Source organism: Mauremys reevesii, linkage group 3 (genome assembly GCF_016161935.1).
Source record: "Mauremys reevesii isolate NIE-2019 linkage group 3, ASM1616193v1, whole genome shotgun sequence".
NCBI lineage: Eukaryota > Metazoa > Chordata > Testudines > Geoemydidae > Mauremys > Mauremys reevesii.
In genome coordinates this window covers 94,633,961-94,660,849 of record NC_052625.1, presented here as the reverse complement: position 1 = coordinate 94,660,849, position 26,889 = coordinate 94,633,961, and the positions used below count along the sequence as shown (strand labels likewise).

Below are 26,889 nucleotides of genomic sequence, written 5' to 3'. Positions count from 1 at the left end.
AGTTGGGCATGATAGAGGATCCAGGAGGATTTTATTCCTGCTCCTTTGTGGTCCCAAAGAAATCTAGTGGCCTCTGCCCCATTCTAGATCTAAGAAAGCAGAACAAATTCATCAAGAAAATCAAATGCAGCATGGTCACCCTTGCTTATATTATCCCTTCCTTGAAGACTGGAATGCTGCCCTCAATTTATAAATGTATATGTCCACTTAGCGATACATCCTTCCCACAGGAAGTACCTTCAATTTCTGATAGCCTGTGCACAGTGCTTCCTTTTGGCCTGTCATCAGCTCCGAGCATTTTCACCAAGTTCATGGTGGTGGTAGAAACCCACCTTCATTATCTGGACATTCAAATATTTCCTTACATGGATGATTGGTTAGATCAAACAGCATTAAGGGATCATGTCCAAAACAGTGTCCTAGTCATCAGGCACGCGTTCTTCCATCAAGGTCTGAAAATAAGTTTGGACAAATCACAGCTATAAACAACTCAGCACATGACTTTTATAGGAGCAGACCTCAACACCAGAACAGACATAGCTATCTTCCACAGGAAGTCTTCCAATCTATAGCCTTCTTTTCAAAAATCCTCAAATTCAATCCAACAATGACAGTGCAAGTCTCAGCCACATGCCTCAGGCACATGATTAACTCTGCATGCCAGACTTCACCTCTGTTGATTGTAGTCGTGGCTTCATTTGTATATTGACCTTCTAGGTATCTGCTGGACATGCAGTTTGTGTATCAGTGCAAGTGCTTCAGTCTCTGGATTGGTGAATGGATCAGCAGAATGTATACAAGTGAGTTCCATTTCTGTCCCCAGAACTGATTATGTCTCTGGTTACAGATGCGTCTGTCAAAGGCTGTGGGGTGGGGGGGGCATCTTCATCAACTTCAGGCTTAAGCTCACCTCAGGAAATTTTCCTCCATATAAACATGCTGGAGCTCAGGGCCATACATTGGGCTGGCAAAATATTTATGCCCACATCAAAAATTGGGTGATTCAAGTTCTCATGGACAATACGACTGCTATGTTTTACATGAACAAGCTGGGAGGGACAAGGTCATCTCAGTTGTGTCAGGAGGCTATCCTCCTGTGGAATCTATATACTCAACACTAAGTTTCTTTGAAGGCCTTCCATTTTCCAGGAGTGAGAAACACTCTCCTGAATTCTCTCAGTAGGGTTTTCATAGACTAACATGAGTGGTTGATCAGGATGGATGTTATCTTTCAGGTTTTCCACCACTGGGGGTACCCACTAATAGAATCATTCATGACAAACCTCAGTAACAAATGCATGAGATTTTGCCCAAAGGTGGATTGCAACCCCAGTTCCACCATAGATCCTTTTCTTCTTCCCTGATTCAGCCATCTTCTATATGCATTCCCTTCTGATCATTTCATTCCGAGGGTCCTGAGGAAGCTAAAACAAGATAGAGCATCACTAATCCTCATTGCACTAGTATTGGTTCATGGATCTGTATCAGCTTTCCATCAGGTCACCGATAATTCTACTGCTGGTCAGGGATCTTCTGTCTCCAAACTAGGGCATCTGAACCTTGAATCTCTCCATCTTATGGTGTGGATGATCTCTGGTTAAATATTCAAGAGAAACTGTGCTCCTGAGAGGTTTGGGCCGTCTTAGTGAACAGCAGAACAGAATCCACTAAAGTCACATACGCAGCAAGGTGTAAGAGATTTTCGATTTGGGCATGCTCACATCATTTATTTCCCCATCACACAGAAGTCACATATATTGGATTATCTTTTGCATCTCAAATCATCAGGCCTTTCAAATAGTTCTGTGAGAGTTCACCTGGCTTCTATTCCTACATTACATCTGCCAATAGACAATTTTCCCATTTTTTCTCATAGAGTCATAGACTTTGAGGTCAGTAGGGGCCATCATGATCATCTAGTCTGATGATCTGCACATTTCAGATCACAGAATCTCACCCGCCCACTCCTGTAATAGACCCCTAACCTCCGGCTGAGTTACTGAAGTCCTCAAATCATGATTTAAAGACTTCCACTTGTTTCTCAGTTTCTGAAGGGCCTGGTCAAGGTTTATTCTCCTGTGTCTGATCCCGTACCTATTTGGGATTTGAATCTAGTGCTTTCCAAACTGATAGGACCTCCCTCCAATCTATGGATATGACTTCATTATCTTTATTGTATATGAAGATTGAGTTTTTGCTGGCAATTATTTCCATCAGTAGGGTTTCAGAGCTTCAACCTCTTTTAGCTTACCCTCCTTTTACTGTCTTTTATAAGGTCAAGGTGTCCCTTCTAGGCCACATCCTAAATTTATACTCAAGGTACTGTCAGCTTTCCACCTATATCAAACAATTACTCTTATGGTGTTTTTTCTCCAAACCCCATGTATCTAAGGCTGAGGAGGCTCTCCCTAACTTGGATGTTCAATGAGCCATGGCTTTTTACTTGGACTGCACTAGATTCTTCATCCCAGCTCTTTGTAAGCTATGCAGTGTCATCTCAGTGAATCTCACACTGGGTCTCTGACTATGGCCTTGTCTACACTTGCGAGTTACAGCAGAATAAAGCAGGCCCAGGCACTCTAGCTCACTCTCCGTCCACACTGGCAAGGCACGTAGAGCGCTCTGATTCCACAGCTACAGCACTGCTGATACTCCACCTTGGCGAGTGGAATAATGTTTGCTGCTTCCTCACTGGAGCGCCAGTGTGAATGAGGTGTTGTGTTACTGCACTGTGATCAGCCTCCGGAAATGTCCCATAATCCCCATAAGTCAAGTGGCCACTCTTGTCATTGTTGTGAAATTGGCAGCAGGCATGCGGAAATGCCCTTTCAAAGCTCCGTTTTAGAGAAGCCGTCTGCTTATCAGCTCCAAGAAAAAGCAAACATTTACTGTTTGCTTTGAGTGAGTGAGAGAGAGGCGGGTGGGGGGAAGGGGGGTATGAACTTACAAGACAGCATGTTGACACACTCTCAGCACCCCAAAAATCCACTCTCTCTCCCCCCACATACACACAACACACTCCCTGTCACACTCCACCTCCCACCCCTTTGAAAAGCACGTTGCAGTCACTTGCATGCTGGGATAGCTGCCCATAATGCACCGCTCCCAATACTGCTGCAAGTACCGCAAATGTGGCCACACCAGTGCGCTTGCAGCTGTCAGTGTGGATGGACTGCAGCACTTTCCCTACTGCGCTCTGCGAAGGTGGGTTTAACTCACAGCGCTGTATATCTGCAAGTGTAGCCATGCCCTATATCAAGCTCTGTTACAACCTTACTAAAGTCTCTCCTCCATTGAGGATAACTGCTCACTCCACTACATCAGCATGTGATGGGGTGTACCAACACCACGTTGGGGCCAGCGGGACCAGACCAATCACTGTGGGCCCAGGGGACCTCACCCCTCACGCCTGCTGGAAGAGACAGATAAAAGGAGGCAGCCCAGCTCAGTTGGGGCTGGCAGAGGAGGAGGAAGGACATGTTCTGCGGGCTCCTGTAGAGGAACCAGTGACTGTCCAGGTTGTTGGGACTGTGGACCCAGACTACGCTGTGAATGACCAGCCAACCTTGGAGACTGACTGGGATGCTGAACTGCTGCCAACCAAGAAGATGCCTGAAATGGGCCTTATGTATTAGAAGCCAATGCTCAACAGGGAATTTTATGGCTTCCTAGAGCCTGGGTTCCTCTGCCCTCTGTACCCTGCACTGCCACTACGCGTGGCCACCGAGGGCCCTAGCTAGAGACTGAGTGTTTGCTCTGCCCCGTCCCACGGGCTACAGACTGTTTGCTTGGTCTGCCCTGTCCAGAGAGTCAGACCCCTCAACTACTATTGTTTGCCCCAGCCAGGATGTTCGAGACTGAGCATTTGCTTTCCCACACTCCAGGGACTATGGACTGCTTAGTTACTTGGCCCCACAGTCCCTCCCATCACAATTGTTTGACCCAACAGAGAATACCGATGATTGTATGACCAACTCCACACTGGGCCAACAGGGGTGGCCCTGCTCAATATCATAGAATATCAGGGTTGGAAGGGACCTCAGGAGATCATCTAGTCCAACCCCCTGCTCAAAGCAGGACCAATCCCCAGACAGATTTTTACCCTAGTTCTCTAAATGACCCCCTCAAGGATTGAACTTACAGCCCTGGGTTTAGCAGGCCAATGCTCAAACCACTGAGCTATCCCTCCTCCATGACACAGCATTTCTGAGTAATGTCCCAATAGGTCATATATGCAAGGCAGCAGCGTGGTCTGGGCATACTTTCTCTACTCATTATGCCATCATTCAGACCTCTCTTGACAATTTGATGTTACAATCCCTCTTCAGATGATCCAAAGTCTCTCTACCTGCAAAGTCACCTACAGTGGAAGGTATATATGCATAATCTCTCAAAGGAGAAAAAAAGGTTATTTACCTTGCAGTAATAGTTGTTCTTTGAGATGTGGTGTGCATATATATATTTCATGACCCTCCCACCTTCCCTCTACTTTGGAATTATTACAGCCATGTGAAGGACTGGAGAGGGAAGTGGCAAAGATGCCCATTTTATGCCCTTCCCTGAAAGCACGAAGAGAGCAGTGGTGCATGTGCCACCTAGTGTTACTGCTGGCATATCCAACTCGAATGCACTGGCACGCGTGCACACACACCTACAGTGGAATGTGTATGTGCACAACACATCTCAAAGAACAACAGATACTGCAAGATAAGTAACCATTTTCATACAGCGTAACTGAAGGCCTAACGTGGCCTGCAGACCCTAGATTACTGTGGATGATGCACAAGAATGAAAGAACCCAGCTTGACTTCCAGATCCCGAGTTTACTTTGTAGGGTTAGAATTAGAAAAAAACATATTTTTACTTGTAAAGTGAACTTATTTGATATGGAAGTGCTGGAGAGGTGATAAGTTCCACAGTGCCAGTTTTAGAGTTGAACTACTCTCAGATGTTCAGACTTGACAGCACAGAGTATATTTTCAAACTGGTGTCTGAGATGAATATGTTCAGATCCTATTACATGTGAACAGGATTGATCTAGGTGACATTTTGACCATTTACACTACACTGGCCAGTTTGAATGTTGAGATGAAACAATGAAAAATGTCAAAGACTTTTCGTGCGCTGCTACTGCAGAGGCATAACTAAACTGAAAAGAATACTTGAATTACTGCTCTCAGAACTTTCTTCTGTAAAGGCGGAAGAAATCCTTTGTTTGAATTTATTCAGAAAGACAGACTTATCCAGAATGTAGAGACAGATGCAAGTGGGCAATAAAAGAAATGTAAAAATAATTATCAAAAGATTAAAATATAGGCTATGTACATTTAGTTACCATGTAATTGCCAGGCAAGCATATTATTATTTAAGAGGTTTGGAAAGGTCATCAGGAAATTTACTTCACTGTGTTTGGGAGAGTAGGCTTACCTCAGAAAAATGGGAGTAAACCACCAAAGGGTGTTGGGCCCCCTCTAAAACCTACAAACTCTTCTTCTTCAATCAGTGGTGAACACATCACATGTGCATCTGGTGACTGTGGGTAGAGTGTCCCAGCCAGGGCTCTAAACTCTAGAATTTGCTTTATCTGAGAGACCTGCCCGGATTGCCAATGTTCAGGTCAAGGCCATGTATGCTCAGGCCTTTGATGCTAGTGGAGTAGTTTTTTTATTTGCTCGATGTGTATGAGATTTGATTTTTCTTTCTTTTAGCAGATGAAATAGTCACTGTCAGTTGAAAAATTATTAATACAATAATATAACTTTACACTTGCAAAACAATGTAAATACACAGATTTATGCTTGCCCTTCCACCTTCAATCCAGATGCCTATTTTCCCATTCCTGGCTCTCTATTTAGCACCTATAATTCTCATTATATTTGAAGTATGTGACATTATACACAAGCAAGCAAATAGCACCAGTGTGAACAATGGTATAATGCAATAACTATAAAAATAAAATCAACTAGCTGCAGCCTGCACTCATTGAGGAAAAAAATCTACTGTTGTTTACACTGGTATAAAATCAAGAGCAAGTCCACCAGAGTCAATGAAGTTACTCCCAATGTACACCAATTAACAATGAGTAGAAGCTAGCCGCAAATTAAGGAAACCTTGCAAAACCACTGTGAGAGCCTAACACCAGCTGTGAAAGAAGTTTCATTATGTACTATTATTATTATTATTTTTATTTTAAAATATTGTTCTCTCTTTTTCTTGTCAGAGGTGGTTAGCCATATTTCAGATATCAATAGCTTACAGGTTTAATAAATTTTCAGCTAATAATACTCATCATCTACACCCCACTTATCTCCTCCCTAAACTAATTAAAATAGTAAACACATTTCTCTGAGCTGGAAAACCTGAAAAGTGCATTTTTTTAGCTATTGTTTTCAGCTGAAATTCAGATTAATCTTTGACAGCATCTCCTAACTCTGCTTAAAAGGTATTGAAATATAGTTTTATCAATAAAAGAACCTGCAGAGGACAATTTTTCAGATGAGGAAAGCCAGCAAGCACCTAATGACAACTTACCACTTCATAGCTTCTAATTGGGTTCAAGTAGCTTTCATTTGGTGTTTTGCCAATGCCAGAAAGTTTATTCTGCAACCCCCCTGCTTCCTTCGATTGACTTATATGATATCGCTCTATGTTGACCAGATGTGCAACAATATGGATGACTGTTTGAAAGAGATAGTTACGCAAACAGAAGTTAAAGTTGTACATTTACACATGCCAGCATCATTTTATTAACTATGACACGAAACATTTAAAAAGTCTCTTTGTGGATTAAGATCTTTACACAGTAATCAACAACAAAAATAGACTTTTGTCAGTGTGTAATACATGGCAACCAGTTATGTTCAAAGTATAAAATGGAATAACAGCTTCAACATAATCTTCCCATGTTTGTGGTCCCGATGATATCATTTCTTGTGTTCCCAAATGTACTGCCCTTTAGCTTTTGGTGCCATGGAAAGGTGTGCTCTTGAAAATAGGAATGATACACCATAAAATTGATTGGTTTCACTCAAAATTAGGCATGTTCTCTTGCTAAAATGTTTATGGAGCCTTTCACTTCAATGGCACGTATGCAAATTTTATTAATGTCAGAAGTAACACATAATTGGTGCCACCTAATAAGTGTTTTCAGAGGTCTTAATTCCTGTTGGACAAAGAAACTACCACATCACAAAACGATGACAAATGCAATGGGTGATTCCAAAGGGGAACCCCAGGATTGAATAGTCATAACCTATTCCCCCCAATAAGTGAGTCCTTCAGTGTCAGGTTCAGTTAGGGCAGCATGGGAAAAGCCTACATTGCAGCTCCCACTGCTGTACCTCTTCTGTGAAAAAGAAAACATCAGATTTCCACTATAGTTTATCTAAGACATTTAGCTCTAAACATTGTAAAAATGTTATTTGGTATCAGCAGCACATTATTCTTTTCTTCTACCATAATCAGAGTTCTATTCCCAATGCAAACACATCCTACCAGACTCATGTTTTGGGGATCTTACTAAGAAATCTACTTAGACCTAGAATTTTCTTCCTTCTGATGGGTGACAATCACTCCAACTTGTACCTGACAGATATATCACAAGTCTTCTAGCATGAGCCAGACTGTGCTTTCCTGGAAGTTACTTTGTGCAAGATGTTAACATACAAGATATAATCCTATACAGAAAAAATATTAAAATTCAAACAAATGCATTCAGAATTTTGATTTCCCTGGGTCTTCTATGATCTTAAGTACTGGCTTGAGTTTTATTAGATTTGTGCTTCTGATAGTTTCTTGTGTGCCACTAGAAGAAAAAATAATTCAATCTAAAAGTGAATTATAGCAGGCTAGTAAGAGTAATGCAAACTTCTAATTCCATTTTCGTGGTTCCTTTAATGCACAATAGTTGTAGCGAAGTAAAAAGTCTGGCACCAGACACGTTGCCATTAGCTAAAATATTTTATATCTCTATAGTGCATTTTGTGGAATTTCCTTAGATCTACAGTGTGTGGAATTTGCTAAGTACTTTCAAAAGCCACTGTACAAATTCCTGAAATTTATGAGCATTTTTTATTGCTCCCAATTTATTCATTATGGGTACAGAGCTTAGAATGCTTCATCTATAATTTGTTTTTACCAGTATTTTCCCACGGCTCATGAGTAAACATATACTATGGGCAAAATTCTGCATTCCTTACTCAACCAAAATTTCCTTTGACATCAGTGGGAGTTTTGCCTGAGTAAGGGCTGCAGGATTTAGCCCTTTTTATTAGTAAAATCTGGAACCTTAGAAATGGTATGCAAGTGTAGTAATTTGCATGCTAGCCTTTACATTTTTCATCTAGTCCACCACTGAGTTCAAATCACATGCTTTTATTGAAGGGACAAAAAAGGAAGAGGGCTGCAATTAGAGTTCAGTGTCCATAGTGCATCTTAAAAATAATTTAAAAAAAGAACAAAAAGAAATGTAATATAATTACATTATTGTAAGTCTGACCAATTTAGTTAGTCTTGTTCAGCCAATTCTGCTGTCAGTGAAGCATATACACCTCTCATTGAACTAAATAGAAATTGCATGTGCTTATCTAAGGGCATGTGCTTATCTTTCTTTTTCTGCATGCCTGCCTAGGATAATAATCATTTTGAAGTTAGTGCCTACTAATTAACCATCTTGGTATTCCCACTATTATAAACTCAAAGGGTCAAAATCTTGTCCTTTGTAACCTCACTAAGTCAGTGGTCTTGCCTAAGTCTGTGAATGCTTCAGCTAACTGACCCTAACTTTTGTAGCAGCATCACCTACTCTGCTTTCTGTTGTCACAGGATTGTTCCTTTTGAACTTCAAGAAAAATCAAAATCATATCTTTTAATATATTAAATTATGAATCTGTGTAATACAACCAATGTATAAGCATACCGAGCCCAGCACACTATCTGATATATTTTGATATTAAATTCCATACATTCTCAATTTTGGATTTTTTTATTTGTTTGTTTTATTAACTTTGTTCCCAATTTAAAGCTTTTCTGCATAATAAAGGTGAGGGATGGTGAGAGCTTTGCATTATATTGTGCTCAGAAATACTGGGAATATAGAATCTTGTCTTCCCTGATTTTTTCTGGAGGACTAAATTAGGACTGGAGATAGAGCTATTTTAGAAAATTCGGGGTAGGTTTTTAATATTAAAGCTAAGCAGAAAAAGCCAACCCTTTCAGACTACCTTTATGTCATAAAGAAGTAAAAATAAAATATTTTTTCTTTCTTTTTCTTTTGTAGGTTACCTTTAAAACCAGCACTAATATTATGACACTCTAGTTTCAGATTTTAGGTTTTTTTTAAAGAGGGGGGAACTGTAAGATTTGTAAATATATAAATTTACTTTCTTTTGAGGAAGAAAATGAATATGAGAGAAATTGTCTGAAACATTATTTGCTCCTCTCTTATAAAATCTTTAGGTTCAAGTTACTATTTTTTAACTGAACTATCCCATGTGAATTAGAATATCTTGAATGATCTGTGTGGATCAAGTTGAGAGAGTATGAAACTACGATTTTATTCTACAGGTCTATAGGGAAGATTTATTAGAGCGTGAGTAACTCCTAAGCCGCTCTTATCATAGACAGGTATGCAGAAAGGCAGGAAGCCACACTAAGCAGAATTCCCTTTATTGAATTTTCAGTGATGCCCTTTGATTATAGATAACATTGTTTCCTCTCTCTTTTTCTTCCAATTTACCTACTTCCACCAGGCTCTAATTACACCTAGCCAATTGAAGCCTACAGTTGAATTTGTATAAGAACTGATGAAAAATTAAAGATTGGTATGGAAACTTAGCTACAAACTTTCCCCAAGACCACAAAAACCTCTGCCAAGCTAGTCTACTGTTTGAGAAGTAAGATAATAGACTAGATTAATAATATTGCTCTGATTATCTTTAGCATGCTACTAAGTGAAAGTGCTAAAATAATAATTAAAAAGCAGAGACAAATACTTGTGATATTTTATTATTAAACAAAAAGTGATTTCCAACTTTATATTGTTCAGATATCAAGCTCAGTGATTTGATCTGCAAATTAGTTTAGCTTCCTACTGCCATATTTGAAACCATAGGAGAAAATTTACTTGTTAGAACAACTAACTAGAAAATTTCCAACGGTCTTGTGTGGTACTTGATTGTACTACCTATAATGCTTTTTAGCATACAAAAAAGAATTTGACAATTATGACTGAAATATTTCCCATTTTTCTCTGCACATCATCTTAATATTGCTAAATATTATAACAAGGAACTCCATATACTTATGGGTAACAGCTTATAGTGCAAACAGATAAATGTGATTTTCCACACAATGTACAGATGTAGACTAAAAGTTTAATATTGGGAGTTTTCTGTAGCATTTAATTTTGTATTTTAAACAACTGAGTTTCTGGCCCTTCTTAACACAAAGGATATCAGACTGAACTCAGTATTTCCCAAACAAAATATTTTTCTCACTTGTTTTTAAAAGGAAACATGAGTTTGTAAGTTGTAATGTTTCACTATTCAGATGTCCTTTTGTTTTGATGTTTTCTTTTTTCAATCTCATCATCAGTTTCCCCCTATAGATAGTCAGGATTAAGTACTGGCTTTCTGGTACTTGACAACAGCTGTTGTGTGTAAATCTCTAGAATTACTGAAATTATAAAGTAATCACTTTTCTGATAACCTTGCATTTCAAAAAATGTCCAGTTTAACACACTAGCAAACATTTTTACACTAATATAAAAAACAAAAATAAAAAGGGCTTAATTGACAGTGTAATTTTACTCACATTTTGGAGCACGACAGAAATTATACACCAAATAGAAGTTGGCTGATTTACAGTGCTGGGTTGATATGTTAATTAAAGAGAAAAAATGTTGCATTCTCTAGCAATATGTTCTATGCTGAAAATGAACTCTGATAAGTGAATGGACATGACAGATAAGCAAGTCAGCCTAAAATACTAGAAAATACATATTCCACCTCCTCTACTTTCCCTTCTGACTACTTTAACATTACATCCAAAAGATAAAATTCAGCTCTTGGATCTTAATGGAGGATCCTGATTCCATATTCTGCTCTCCCTCCGTGGAAAGGTTAATGTCAGATACATGCATGGGAAAGCAGATCCTTCATACAGAAAGACCAGAATATTAGAGTCAAGATCAACCATGACATTCTGAGCAGAATTCTGACAGTAAAATTTATTGTGGCTGTAGCAACCTTAATTAACCCCTTCATTTCTCCTGCTTTACCCCCCCCACCCCCGCCAAATATCTCCAAATATCCTTTTGTAAGGCCAACAGATCCCACTTGTAGGTGGGTGGGATTGAACTGGTGGTCCCTGGAGCTTAGTGCATGAGCTTCTACTGTATGAGCTAAAAGTCTTATGCCTGTTAGCTAAGGGTGTAGAGCAGACTCCTTAAACTCTCTCTCTCAGTGGTTTTGTTGCCATTAGAGGGGACAGAACATCACACCCAGGAAGTGTGTGGGTTACACTCTCTCAAGGATTTGCTAAATGTTACTGAAGTCAGGTCTTTACACTAGGCAGTAAGTTTCTAAAGCTTGATGGAGCTATTAGAAGGGTAACCTTTAGGCACTATTGCAGCTGAAATGTTATAAACTCTACCAAAGCAAAAACTAGAATTTTGTGCACACTAGTGGCCAGCAGGAAGGATTCCTGTGATATTTAAAGTTTCACTCACTAAATGGTCATACTATAGCAGTGAGTGTATCAGAGTTTTTTATGCAGACACAGCAGCAAAATGAGGACAAACACATGCATGAAATTAAGCAGGAGGCTGCAACTTTTATTAGACTTTAACACAGCAGAGGAGCGCTACTCTCTAATCACTCATACGCTCCTATACTGGGCATTTAACTGGATCTAGTGCAGGAGTTACGGAGCTCCTTACCCTATAACCCACAACTCAGGGTAGGCTGTCCTCAGGACTCGGCTCTCCCTAAGTTCTAGCACCCTCTCTGCCATCTGGAGGATTTCATGAACCCAAGGCCCATCACCAAAATCCCAGGTCTTTTACCTCTGGGACCAGTTAATTTTATTCTCTTAGCTGCACTGGAAACCAGTGCTGAAGGATGCTCCTCATGGCCCCTGTGCCTGGTTAAATCCTTGGAACTGGGGAATGCTGGGCAATCAGCACCCGCTTCTCCTCAGCTGGCTAATGGGTGCCAGAAACTGCCAGCAGGAGGAGCTACCTAGTGTCTTAGTCTTAGTGGATGTCTGACCCTATCAAATTCCCCCAACCTGTTGAGGCAGGTGGATGGCATACAGAGATTACAATATTAGGTAGAATCACTATATCATTACTAAGCAACAATTGAAAGACAAACCAGGAAAAATAGAAAACTTACTTGCATTTAAAGCTATTCCATAGGCAACTATCTTATGAAATGTGAGGTTTTTGTCAAGTTGTCTCCTCAGTGCTCCTCTACAACACTTGGCAAGAAAGCAAAACTAATTTTACAAGTTATAGTTAACTCAATTTACTATTTCCAACTCACACATAGGGAAAAGGGGATGGTGAGTTCAACAGCTATTTTTTTTTAATTAAGCAATTGCATGCTACATATTGACATGATTTATTCAAGTATTTTTCACAGGGATTCAGTACACTTGGGGGTTGAATGGCAGAAATCCAGTGGCAACCAATTATTGAGTAAGGTCTTGATCGTGTAAGTTCTTATGTAGTGCATAAAGAGTGTGCACAATATTACAGTATTGCCAACTCCTGTGATTTTATTGCAAGTCTAGAAATGTTTGGGTTTTTTCTTAAAGCCTTGCCTCCGGGAATCATGTGAGTATGTGAGAATCTCAACTTTCATTGGAGTCATGAGGCTTCACCTGTGTGTTCCTCACTTTGGCCTTCATCTTGCCACTAGACAGGAGTAACATGATGGATACACAGCAACGTTCTCCATTAATGCAAGTTGAATTCCCCTATATTCCTTGTCTACACCGTCACATTTTACTTTGTGCTTATATGCACAACACTTCGCATCACCAGTATTATGCAGAATCTAGCCCTAAATAGTGTTGCCTCTAAAGCTACAAATGATTAGTCTCCTTTTAATTATGGGCATATAATAACAGTGTAAACAATAATAACTCAGAACTAAATGCACAGATTTTTCTAACAATTACATTTCTTTGAAATTTTTGATTTGGATAACATTGATGAGCTATAGAAATAGAAAATAATACATGGATTTCAAAAACTGTACTTACAATGCTTGTTCCTCTTATGAATGAAATAAGGTTTCTACTGACTGGTAGCAGGATTAACATGCAGTTAAAATTAAGGCATGTTGCAGAAGCTCTCGCCCAAGCCAGTGTTGACTGTACACATAATGGTATAAAAAATTATATTACAAATTTGGGGGTAGGTTAAAGAAGAAAGGAAACATATTAAAAAGCAAGTCTCTCATTTGGAAAAATTACTCAGTATCTGCAAAAGTAGTACAGTAGAGGCTGATAATAAAATATGCATGTTACAACATTCTCCTTTGAGAAGGTGCTTAGCAGTCTAACTCATACTTACACCCAGCATAACCCGTGTATAAAGGTAAGCATCATCTTCTTCATACCAGTGGAATGTGTCAATAAACAGATATAAATTCAATCCCAGCCACACCAGCTACAATAAAAATGGGGGGCGGTTAAGTGATTAATGACACCTTGGATATTTTACTGCATATTAAATCATTTGTGGTATTCTTTCAAAAGGACCTGGGGAGTATTTCAATACCAGTACGAAACATAGTTCTAGAAGATCACAGAAGTTAGAAATGGAAAATACCTATCAGACTGAGTCTATCTTTTGGCAAATGCAGGATATAGTCCCCCAATAGAGGACATATCATCACATAATAAATGTCAGATAGTACACTTGTTCTTAGGTATAAGATGTAGCATGGTAGTGTATGTGTTTGCAAAAGGCAATAACAATGAAAACTAAAGACTTCCAGAAGTGAAAAGAGTTGGGAAGATTGAGGGAACTCCCTTACCCAAAAAATCAGAAAATAATTCAGAGCACAATTTCAAATACAATTATAAACTACTGTTCCCTTAATCTGAGAAGTAAAATGCTTAAAAAAATATAGTAAGACATTAAATTGTTTTAAAGGCTATTTATAAAAGTTGTTGAATATTTTATACAGGTTTTACATTTCACTTGTTCATTTACTGTAAGCAAACCATAAAAAACCTCTTAAACAAGCTTAAAATACTTATATATAGCCAATTAGTTTTTTTTAATACTAAAGAGATACTTACTAATAACAGAACTGACAGACTTTCACTGAAAATCCAGCATCCCATCTTGATTGCCAGTCTTTTATGTTAATAGCAATTCACTCTTGCGTTATAACATAACCTGAGTTCTCTGTACATTCCTCAAGGTTTTCTACTAATACTTTTTGTCCTGAGATCTTAATAAGCACCTACCGGGAGCTGCAGCTCTCTCTAGGAATTTTCTAATTAAGGACTTCCTGCTAAGAGCAGATCACCAAACTGACATGCCTTATGACCTGTGTAAATACAAAGCTGCTCCGTGTCCAGTGATTCCTCTTTCAAAAGTTATTTTACAGAAAATGAGAGCTGGGTTCATTAAATTATCCTCATTTATCATTCTGGGTTGGCTTTCACCACAGGTTCAGCAGAAATTAACATAATTCTTCATGATGTAAGTTGTTAAAATACCAAACAGGAGGGAGTATTCATTATGTATATATCTTAAACACCCAAAATTATCTTAAAAGAACTTGATGGCTGCAAAATCAAGCACTCAAAAGTTAGGAAATGCCAGAATAAAAGTTGCCTATACAACCTTAATACAGACCCTTTGTGAGTATGTATTATGATACAGACCTTAATTACATGATCAGACTAACACAGCTACCACTCTGATACATGATCAGATACTATTTTTTCCTCACAAAACCCCTGCTTAATTCAGAGCACAAGATGGACAGTGCTCATTTAGTGAGGCGCTATTCAGTATTTTGTTTTATCCTCATTGTGCAATATATGGTCCTATGCCCTATTCAGACTCTGCTCTGAATACAAAATTAATTTCCTTATTGGCTTTTCTATGATGCTTATCAATATAGGATCTGACTGCTTCACAAATATTAACAAATTTATTTTCACAACACCCTGTGAGATGAGGAGGAGCCAAGGCACAGAGAGATTAAAGTCAAAAGCATCCACTAATTTTTGGTGCCTAAGGCTTGACCTGCAGTGTACTCAGTATTATATAGCATTTATATGTTCAAATCACAGCTCCCAATGACTTCAGTTGCAACACTGAGTGCTCAGCACTTCTGCAAATCAGACTCCAGTTTCTCAAGTCAGGCACCCAGAAAATTAGGAACATATAATTAGTGGCCACTTGTGTAAAGTTTGCTTTAAGTGACTTGCCCAATATCACACAGGGACTCTGTGCTAGATCCATAAAGTAGACTTAGGGCTTGTCTACACAGGGACACTAAGGAAATTTGATCTGAATTAACTAAGGGCAAGGCTACACTTGCAGACATAGAGCGCTGGGAGTTAAACCAGCCTTTGGAAACTGCAGCAGGGAAAACGCTGCCTAGTGTTTACACTCTCAGCTGGAAGCACACTGGTGTGGCCACATTAGCAGCTCTACAACACCACAAAGCCAGTGCATTGGGGTAGCTATCCCAGTGTTCAAGTGGCTGCAATGTGCTTTTCAAATGCAGGGGGTGGGGTGGAGTGTGACAGGGAGTGTGTATATGGGGGGAGAGAGAGTGGGTTTTTGGGGTGCTGAGAGTGTGTCAGCATGCTGTCTTGTAAGTTCAGACCCCTCCCCGCCCTGTATCTCTCTCACACACTCACAGCAAGCAGCATTCCACACTAATGGTTGCTTTGTCCCAGAGCAGATAAGCATGCCGGTTGTCAGAAATGGAGCTTTGAAAGGGCATATCTGCATTCCTTCAGCTGAGTTCAAAACAATGACAAGAGTGGCCACTTGACTTAAGGGGATTATGGGACGTTTCCAGAGGCTGATCAAAGCTCAGTAATGCAACAGCTCATTCACACTGAGGCTGGGACGTTTCAGCCGAGGCGGAGCGCTCCAGCTGGAGAGTCCAGGTGCTCTAAGTGCCTTGCCAGTGTGGATGGGTGAGGAGTTAGGGTGCCTGGGGCTGCTTTAATGCGCTGTAACTTGCAAGTGTAGCCATGACCCTAAGGTGTGAATTTAAAGTGGATTAGTTAAACTGCATTAAACCTCTATGTGGACACTCTCATTCAGAATGAAAGTGGCCTTAATTTGGTTTAACCCATAGACTCAGCCTTGCAATGCCTAGCATTTAGGTGCCCTGCCACATACTGGAACACACACCCCGCTAGGTGTGCAGGCTCCCTATCCAATGCAAAGGGCAGAGTTAAGTATCCACAAAATCCAGCATGCTGAGTCAACTAGCCAACAGAAGAAAATTCCAAGGAGAGGGGTGCGTCCGAAGACCTGCCCCTCAAAGGCAATTACTCAAAGGCATAACTCCAGGTTCAAGGGAAGTGCCTCCGTCTGCTCAGAATTCATAGCCATGAACCCTCTCCTGGAGTTAAATATCCATTGGTACCAGGAGACTGTATGCTGGGTCTTCCCATGTTCTTTGTCAGTCCCGCAGTACAGTCATTTTCATACTCTCTCTGGCACAATGCATTATTTATACACTGTGGAACAGCTTCAACAGGAGAGACTGAAAGAGAATATGCTATAGTATAGTGGTTAAGGTACTTATCTGGGATGTAGAGAGCTCTGCCACAAGACCACATGCCTCTGCTTTATTACACTCCAGAATCAATAAAGTTTTGTATATATATGTCCCTTCTCCCTTCCCCACAACCCACCCCTCTTCCAACAGATCATAGGAGGGGCTTGTGGCTTCTTTCTGTGTTCTGAAGAGTGGGTTTTTTGGCTACTCCTTTGACTCCACAGCACATTTTTTCTGTGAAGGTTCTTCTGTCTATCCCACTGATGGCCCCTCCATTTTAGTCTGCAGTCATGACCATAATGACCTCCAGTGCCTCAGCCTCTGTGTAATAGCCCAGGTCTCCTTCTTTCAATGGGCTACAGCAGTTATCGTCTCAAAAATGACCAGGTAAGCGTCTTGGTCATCTTCCAATCCAATCTTTGCAAAGGAAGGAATAGCGTTCACTGACACTCTGGCAAAGGAGAGCGGGCCGGGCTGGGCAGGATTTTTAATGGCACGCTGGAGTCCTGGCAGGCAGCTCGCGTGCCATCTTTGGCTCACGTGCCATAGGTTGCCGACCCCTGTACTAGATGGTCCCTGCCCCACAGATCTTATAGTCTAAACAGACAAGACATACACAGGGTGGAGGAAGAAGTAGAACTCACAAGCAGATCCTTGTGTGTGTGTGGGAGGGGGGCGTGTGTCTCACTTATACAGTTTTGAGGTCAGGGGTTGCTGGGAGGAAGGGGGAAGGATTCACATAGTGACAGATTCCCTAGCCCCATTCCCATTCTTGTCCTGATAGGCCTTCTTAGTCCCAACCTCCCCCTGCAGGAAGCCATGTAGCCTCTGAAAATCTGCCCCGCCACCCCTCCCTGCTTGTCTTGCACAGCAGAATCATTTCCAAAAGAGTTCTTCACATTCATGCCTTAAAGGCAAAATTTGCCCCTGACAAAAGAGACATGTTTCTTAAAAATGAAACGTTGGAAGCAGTTTGTCCAAATGTGAGTGCAATTCATTTTAGTATTTCCAAAACATGAGAAGCAACGGATGACAATAGTGAGGGTTAAAGAGAATCTGTCATGCTCAACAACTACTTTTTAAGTACTTAATATCAATTTAATATTATCAGTTTATTTTATGCTATTTATACTATTGTTGATGCTCACTACAACCATTATAATGAAACTGTTATGATCTGGGTTTTGAATGTTTATTATATATATTTGCAATTTAGCTATGTCTATTTTCAGCTTTATTGTTAATACATGGAAGGATAAAAAAATACTATGATTGTTCACTAACAAACCTCTACAACCTAACGGACATTGATTGACCAGTTCCATTATGCTGTTCAACAGACACTATACCTACAGTTAATTGTTCACTTCAGAAATCCTTTTAAGGTCAATAATTCCCCTTCCTTATTGCTTCTGGATTATCACAATCACTAACAAAGTAGTGGCTACAATACTATTTTTCAATGAAGCAAAAGGAAGAGGATATGAGGGAGCGGGGAAGAAAAATGTGCTGAGGGTGAGGAGAAATATTGGGAAGGTCAGATGCCAATTTTGAGTGCTTTAAGAAAACCCAGCACCTGGATTAGCTGTACTTCAAAGCAGAATGCTGTGCTGAGGTGTTCTGCTTTGAAGTACAGCTGATCCAGACAGCAATTTTCTAAAATGAGTCAAAACTGGCATCTGAAACCGAATTTCTTTTAAAGTACAGCAGATTCATATGATGGTTTGGACTCCAAAATTTCTCTGGATCTGCAGCTGCACTTCAAAGCAGCACATCTCAGTGCAGCATTCTGCTTTGAAGTACATCTGATCCAGATGCCAGGTTTCTTAAAGGAGCCCATACCATCATGTGACTCAACTGCACTCTAAATTTTTTCTTGTTTAATAGCAATGATTTTTCATATATACTAGCAATGATTTGTGATATTGTATTGTATCTATCAGAAACAATGATCAGGTTAGGTAAACTCAGTATGACAACTGTTTATTATAATCATATGTAATGGTCTCAAACCTCTTACATAGATCCACCCAGACTGGAATCAGGAATGAACTCTGATTGAAAGATGCTTTACTGACCCCGGAGCTAGCTGTTGCTTCATTTTGTGGGTGCTTTGCAATAATCTTGGGATGCATCTTCTCCCACCAGCACGTAGAATGTGGGGAAAAGAGGAGTTTCCTTTTGGCAATCTGGGGCAAAAATCACTGATGGGCCCACAATGTTCCCATACAAAAGCAAAGCTACAGTGTGGTCCTTTCAAAGGAGCAGTCTTGCAGTCAGTGGGGACTGTGAGAGCACAGAACTGCCCCACACAAATGCCTAAAAGAGTTAATTAGTGTTGGGTTATGCTAAATATTGCCATAGAGCTCTAACATAACTGCCCACCTCCAAATAAAATGTTAGCTACCTGTAACACAAACCCATAAGGTTTGTTAGTAATCCTTTTAATATCTCTAATAAAAATGGGGTTATTTTTATTTGTTGTTTAGATTCTGAGCTTTTAGGGTGCATTTGGGTTGTGTTTTCTGCCTTTCTCGGCAACTAAAGGGGCTAGAAATTTACTTTAAAAAAAAAAAGGAAAGCTGAGATTCTCAGGTAATTACCTGATTCTAGGAGCTGGAGCTTCAAGAAAAATGTAATTATTGAGAGACTCATGATAGAGTCATGAGATTTGGCAATACTACAGTACTTGGTGCATGAACAGCCGCTTTTCTCCCTACCCAATATGTTGCCAGCTGTCTGGGGTAGGGTGAGAACACAAGAACTTCATTATTACTGATTTTTGTACTTGATAAAGACTGAAGATTTATACTGACCCTCATTGCTTTTTGAAGGAGCAAGAACTTGTCATGTGAAAGCAAATGCTATAGCCATGACCCCCAGCCCTTGTTGATAATGCACAGATAAGGGTGAGGTGCTTCTATCACAAGACAGGAGAAAAGGGGATGATTAGGATACCTGACTTTCTGTTCTGATAATGTCATTTTGAAAAATTGACCAAGATTGCTCACTAACAGTAAAGCCTGATCAGGTTCTTATGCTACCTGAATGGTCCCATGCTCTCTCCCCTCTCAGCCCACATTTTTAAAAACAAATTAATGAAATTTAAAACATTTAGAAATAATAATTTTAGGCCATATTTTCATTGGGCCTCCAAAAATATGCTAGCAGAAATCACACACCATTTTACACAAGTGAATAAGGCAGTGAGGTGCCCAATGACCCATTTTTATTTGCTTGTCAGCAAATGAGAACTTGAGAATGCAATTGAAAGTGATTTGCATCTGCAAAAAATCAAGTAATTACATGCCCAATTATTGATTTGTGTGTGCAAAATGCTGTTTTTTAGATCAATTATTTTCTATTTTTTTTAAACTAACTGAAAAATGTACAAGCAGGTGTAACTGCAAATAATGTGGATTCATTTTCAGGAGGCCTGCTGAAAATTTGACAGGAAACAGAAAGTCACAGATGCAAGGGGAAGTTACCTCCCTTTGTGAGGTGTGAAACAAAGAGGAGCAGGGACGGGTGAGAAGCAAGTGATGATGAAGGTGTCCATGGTGTCATTCTTAGTGTCCCATAGCAGGTCGAAGGGAGCAAGAAGCCATTTTGCACCCTCACAGCAAGGAGAGTTTGGGAGAGAGGGAAAGAAGAATGGAGCAAAGGAGAGTAGGTAGGGGTAATGGCAGTGAGCAAGGAGGAAGAAAAGGGAAGGAAAAGAGAGGGAAAGGACAGAAAAGAAGGGCAAGGTAAGAAGTCAAAGTGGAAAGAGAGAGGAGAGGAGACAGCTGGTGAGAGGGTGGTGTGAGGAGTGGGGGAGGGGTATCGTTCTGTAGTTTCCTGGGTAGGGAATGGCAGAGGCACTTGGGTTCCCCATGGCTCAGGCTGGGGCTACAGGGGAGTGGGAGGCTGAAGCCCCCATGGTCCCTGAGGCAGGACAGGATGAGGTCTCCAAGCTAATGTGTGGGGGGCAGGCTCAGGACCTGCATGTGCCGAGCCCAGCAGGGAGCAAGGCTGGAGCAGGAGTCAACAGGGTGGGCCTGGCCTAAGCGCAGAGGCACCGAACGGCTCTTCCTGCCACCACTGCACCCCTTTGGCAGCCAAGAGGCGGTGGAGGGAGAGATCAAGCGGATATGCGTGCTGCAGGTCATCCACCCCAACTCCCCCTTCAGGTACCACAACACACACAAAACACCATACACTGACACACAACCCACCTCACACACACACTCCCTCATCCTCCACCCCGACTCCCCCTTCTAGTACCTCAACACAACACACAACAAAAGGCTGCACAGCCCCCTCTCTATCCCCCTCTCTATCCTCATCAACTACATCTACTCCCCCTTCAGGTACCACGACATAACACAACACACTGACACACAACCCCTGCCCTCCACCTCTCCTCTCCCACCCACAGTCCTCCTCATCCATGTCTACCTCCCTACAGGTACCCCGTATACAACACAGCATTGTAACACACCTACCTTACTCATCCACCCTTCTTTCCATTCAGGTACCCACCCCCATGGTACACATGATACACATGAAACCAACACACAGCTCCCCTCCCTCCAACACACACACATCCATGCCTCCTCATTCACCCCACCCCCTATTCAGGTAACCCACACATCATAGAAGATAATACTACCACCCCATCTTCCTCAACTACCCCTCCTATCCATTCAGGTTCCACAACACACACCCTCTTCATCCATCCCTATTCCCCATTCACATACTGCATACATTACAACAGACTTCAACACATACCAGGCACTTCATCCAAACACCCCCACACCGACCATACCCCTAATCCCTATTCATGTTCCCAATACATCACACACCATAACAAACACTGACACACACCCTTCCTCATCAACCCCTAACTCCCCATTCAGGTACTGCACACCAACACACAACACACACATATCCCCTCCTTACTCCCATCCTTACTCTCCTTTCATATACCGCCTTCCATCACACCAAAACATACACAGCCTATAATCATTCACCCCTATACCCCCTTCTCAGGCCTCTCCCCCCTGCCCCAACTGACCGTCTTATGTCAGTGGAAGCACTCCTGGTGAGGACCCACACCACCGACAGAAAAAGAGCAGAATGGACATGAACACTGCAGTGATTACTGCAGTGGCTGTAAGTTTACCTGACATAGGTTGACTTAAGTTTATAGTGTAGACATGCCCTCAGTGTCTGCATCCAGAGGGGTGGGGGGCGGGAGAGGAGGGCGGAAGGTATTCTTGAAAGTGAGAAGAGTATAAATAGGAGACAGTGACATCATCACTTCAGTTGCCTCTCCCCCATCTCTACACAAGGAGGCAAGATTGTCTGGAAGAAAAGAAACTCCATTGAGGCTATGGGAGGGGCAAGTCCTAACTAGAAGCCATTCTAGTTAGCATGAACTGCTGTGAAGTTCTGGGTGAGAGAAATCCTTTTGCTTTTAGAATTATTAGCATGGTAAATTTAAGGAATTAGCTTATGTTTTTATATTTTTTTTCCTTTTGTAAGCAACTCTGGTCTTGCCAATACCACTTAATCACTTAAAATTTATTTTAATAAATTTGTTTTATGTTTAATCTAAACCAGTGTGGTTTTGGCTGAAGTGTTTAGAGAATCTACTCAGGTTAATGGGCCTGGTGCATGATCAATTTCTTTGTCAATTTCTAGGTCACTGAATGGTATAAGATGGTACACTTCTGGAGTGCAAGGCTGGAATCAGGGATATGTGGGTGTCGCCCTATACGTAATTCAAAAGTGGCTGGGAATGGCACTCTGGGGGTAACTTGCATGATAGAGGCTGGGATGAGTGGCAGAGTGGCAGCTCACACAGCAAAGCAGGGCATAGTGACCACCAGACTGGATAATTAAGGAGGCACAACAATAAATAGCCAAATTATGCCCTGGGGTCACAACGTGACCATATAATCTCTCAAAACAATTTTGGTTAAGGTATTAACAGAGATCAGGGCTTCTTGGCTCTTTTTTGGGACCAATGATAATAGCCATTTTTCCAGCAACAAAAGAAAACAGCCAGAATAAATGGTGAAAAATAAAAATATCCTGATGTCATTAATGTAAGAACATATTATAGTCTTTATAGTGGAAGTAGGTACACTGAATAGTGGAAAGAAAGAGGATGCAGGGAGCCTCTTTTCCTGCCTAGTGAATCTGTACAATGGACAGCCATAATTTGATTTCATTGAACTAACAATGGGAGGGGAAGGGCTGCTATCTCTGGTCTGACTAACAAAGATGGGGACCCCTCATCTACTAAAGGTCAGTCTCAAAGTTCAATGCAGATTTTAAATACAGCATTACAGGTACGAAAGATCCTGAGCCAAATTCTGTTCTGTTACTCAGATTTGCAGCAATAGAACAGATAGCAGAATTTGTCATTTTATTCATTTTTACATAGAATTTAATTGATGTTTTGCTCATAGGAGTTCAAAGTAATAGCATAAGAGAGATCATAATAGTGCAAGGGATGAAAAAAAAAGTTGCAGTCTCATGAGGTATAGTTTAATTTTTTTGCCAACCACAATACAAACATCATTTACAAAATAAAGTCTTTGTTCAATCACATCATTAGAAAGAGCCTTGCCCTCTATTTATTTTACTAAAGTAAAGTGGATTAAGCAGTATGAATATTTCTTAGCTAGATTATACTAATACTTATTTTTTTAATATTGTATTTTTTACACAGATGTTATTGGATTAAGATTATCTCATTTCTGGCTCTTATTCAAATTTTTGTGATCCCATTTGCAGCCAGTTTTTTTGAGTATGAAATGTTGTCAAGCGCTGTCTGGAATACTTTTAGTGGAATATTCGATAGTATATTTTTTGTTGATATAATTTTAATTTTTTTCACTGAATACATCAGAGATCATGATAAGGTACAAGCTAAAATTACTTAAGTGAATTCACCTCTCCATGAAATGTATAGCATTTAAAGTATGGATAAAAAAGGGTTTAATTAAATGCATTTTGTTTTGTATATAGGTATCATATTTAATACTGTTTTCCCAAATTTTCTTTTAAAAAAATATAGTAGTGAGTTTAAACAGCATCATAGCACAAATTCCTCATTTCCATAGCTGTACAATTATCAGAGTTGATATAATTATATGTTATCTGGATGGTTTTCAGATGTTGACTTATTTCCCATCGTTTACTCTTTATACTTCCTACCAAATTCATTCTAAGACGGTTATTAAATCTTAGTTCATGTTAAATTAAAGATGAATATGTTTTGGTCAGTACAGAAGTCTGAAGGAGCCATATCATTATGCACCTTGTAATATCAGCTACCAAGCATACACGTGCAAGCACAGTTGCAAAATTTACAACATATTGCACATAGCTGTTCATGACTGCATATAAAAATATGGGTTACGCTCTGGAAGTTCACACAGTGGAAAGCTCTTTATGCCATACACAAATTGGAAATTGTATTTGAAAATGATTACAGGCCATCTTTTTTAACATTGCAGCATGGTAATATATAAAAGTATAAAGTGCAAGTATTCTAGACTCATTTTTCTCCTGTAAAAATGTTGGGTTTTGTTTCTATTATTTAAGATTTAAATCAGCCAATGGTATGGTCTATAAAGTAGCTCTATTGATAGCCATACAAGCAAAAAAACAACAGATACAGGGGTAGATTTAAGTGGCAAGCTGCAACTTTATTAATTTAAAACTGGGGAAAGGCAATATACATCTACCATCTGCTCTCACAACTCGGCGTTTCATTGGGTCTAATGCAGGGTTATAGGTCCAAATAACAAATAACTCAGGGTAGAACCTCCTTGGCCTACCCTTAGGACTCAGCTCAGCTATGCATGGAGGCTGGGGGTATAGACTACCAAGGTGGGACCTCTGTCCAGGAAGACTTCAATTCTCCCTTTCTCCGACAGATGCAAAGTCCCCAGAAAATCCTGAGACTCATTTACCTCTGGGAGCTGGCCACAAGTTGTGAAAAGCTAAACAGCCTCTCCATTCCTAATATTAAACTTTCAAGTCCTATTGCTTTCAACCCAACTCTGCTTCTATTAAACTTGTCAGGAAGCTGAAAAATCTACTAGTCCTCAGCCAGTTTGGCCCAAGAGGAAAAATTCCTTCTTGGTCCTTTTGAAAGCCACACCTTTTGGCCTACCAAGAGGGCAGGCCCTGCCTGTCATTGATTGTCTGCATATTGTTTGTAGCTCTTCTTGGTGTCCTCTGGAGAACTTTTAGGTCATCTTGGGTTTTATTTGATGTATCTGTTATATCCAATCCAGGGCTGCTGGGTTATGGGAAGTTGCAGGTAGTTCCAGGTAGAACTCTGATAGAATCCATAGTTTTTAAAAAAAGGGCTTTGCCTCATAGAAATGTGTTCTCCATTATTGTACATGAACTCTACCTTAGCCAGCAGCAAGGACCAGTCATTCAGGTGGAAGTTTATGTAGCATTGAAGATACTGCTCCAGAATCTGTTTGGTTGTCTCTTCTTGACCATTTGTTTGAGGGTAGTAGGGAGATGAGAGGCAGGACTGAATACTCAAAATCTGAAGAGTTCCTTGCCAGAAGCAGGAGATAAATTGTGCACCACACTCAGAGACAATGTGCTCTGGGAGGCCATGGAGGCAGATGACTTGGTCTACCCAGAGCTGGGCAGTTTTCTGGGAGGAGGGTAGGCCAGTGCAGGGGATGAAGTGTGCCATCTTTGTGAGGTGGTCCACTACTGTCAGAATGCCCATGAACCAATTGTACTTAGGTAATTCTACTACAAAATCTAAGGTGATGACTGTCCAGGGGAGGTGGAATCTCAAGGGGTTGCAGGATTCTGAGGGGTTTATTGTGCAGCACCTTGGAGTGGGCACATACATTTCAAGAGGCCACATAGGCCTGCACTGTGACTCACATGTGAGGCCACCAGAATGCATTAAAGACTAGGTGCTGAGTTTTAAAGCAGTCAAAATGTCCTTCCAGGGTGGAGTCATGACATATTTATAGGGGTTTAGTCAGTGTTTCTCAAACTGGGGTCACCGCTTGTGTAGGGAAAGCCCCGGGCAGGCCGGTTTGTTTACCTGCCCCGTCCGCAGGTCCAGCTGATCGTGGCTCCCACAGTTCGCTGCTCTAGGCCAATGGGAGCTGCTGGAAGTGGTGCGTGCCGAGGGACTTACTGTCTGCTTGTCAGGAGGGATCCTGTGGGCCGAGACTGAGTGTATGAGGGTGTGTAGATCTTGGTGAGGGTCCGTGTCCAGAAACTTATGAGGCATAAGGATGCAGGAGGTTTTAGGGTTCATGTCCTTCAGGTTGCATAATATTTGCCCTTTTGGGCAACACATTGGCCTTGTTATTTTTGGTTCCTGAACAATAGGAAAATCAAAGCACAAAGAGAATAAGGCCCACTGAAGATGTTGTTGGTTGAGGGCCTTGGCCCTACACAGATATTCAAGGTTCTTATGATCAGTGTACACCCGATAGGGCACAGGTCCCCACAGGCACTCTCTGAAGGCTGCCTTAATTGCCTGTAATTCTTTGTCCAAAATTTCATACTATTGCTCCACAGGTATGAACTGGCGATAGAAGTTCTCGAACCCCAGGAAATGTTGTAGTTTGCAAACATTCCTTCATGCTTTCCACTTGAGGACTGCCTTTATCTTGCCTGGGTCCATTGCAATACTAACGGGAAATAGGATGAACCTTAGGAATTCTATGGAGGACTAGTCAAAAGCACATTTTTCTAGCTCAGCATAAAGGTAAGGTTGGCATAGCCTCCTCAGGATGGAACAGACATACATAGTGTGTTGTTCAGTATTGTCTTAAAAAATAGTGGTATTCTACCATGTATTATCCAGAATATGCCAGAGTACATCATTAAGAAAATGTTGGAACGTCACGGGCGCATTTGTCAACCAAAGAGCATCAAGAGATATCCCATGTGATCATAATATATTAAAAAAGCAGTGTTCCATTTGTCCCCAACTCTAACACATACTAGTTTGTGTGACCCCCAGATGTCTAGCTTTGTGTATACCCAGGTGCTACTCACACAGTCCATTAGCTGGGGATTAGTAGTAACAAGTATCGGTTTCTAATGGCAACCT

General features: G+C 40.8%; 1 protein-coding gene across 2 annotated transcripts in view; it reads right to left on the bottom strand.

Annotated features, from left to right (window-relative positions):
• NOX3 (NADPH oxidase 3) overlaps nt 1-26,889 on the bottom strand; it is a 265,187-nt gene that overhangs the window by 33,257 nt on the left and 205,041 nt on the right. The window contains exons 4-7 of one of the 2 annotated variants that reach the window (XM_039528217.1): nt 13,583-13,678; nt 13,270-13,380; nt 12,396-12,480; nt 6,532-6,677 (exon numbers count right to left, since the gene is read on the bottom strand). In XM_039528217.1, coding sequence (XP_039384151.1) covers nt 6,532-6,677; nt 12,396-12,480; nt 13,270-13,380; nt 13,583-13,591 — 351 coding nt within the window. In that variant the 5' untranslated portion in view covers nt 13,592-13,678. The remainder of the gene's footprint in view (nt 1-6,531; nt 6,678-12,395; nt 12,481-13,269; nt 13,381-13,582; nt 13,679-26,889) is intronic. The other variant, XM_039528218.1, reaches the window with a different exon arrangement.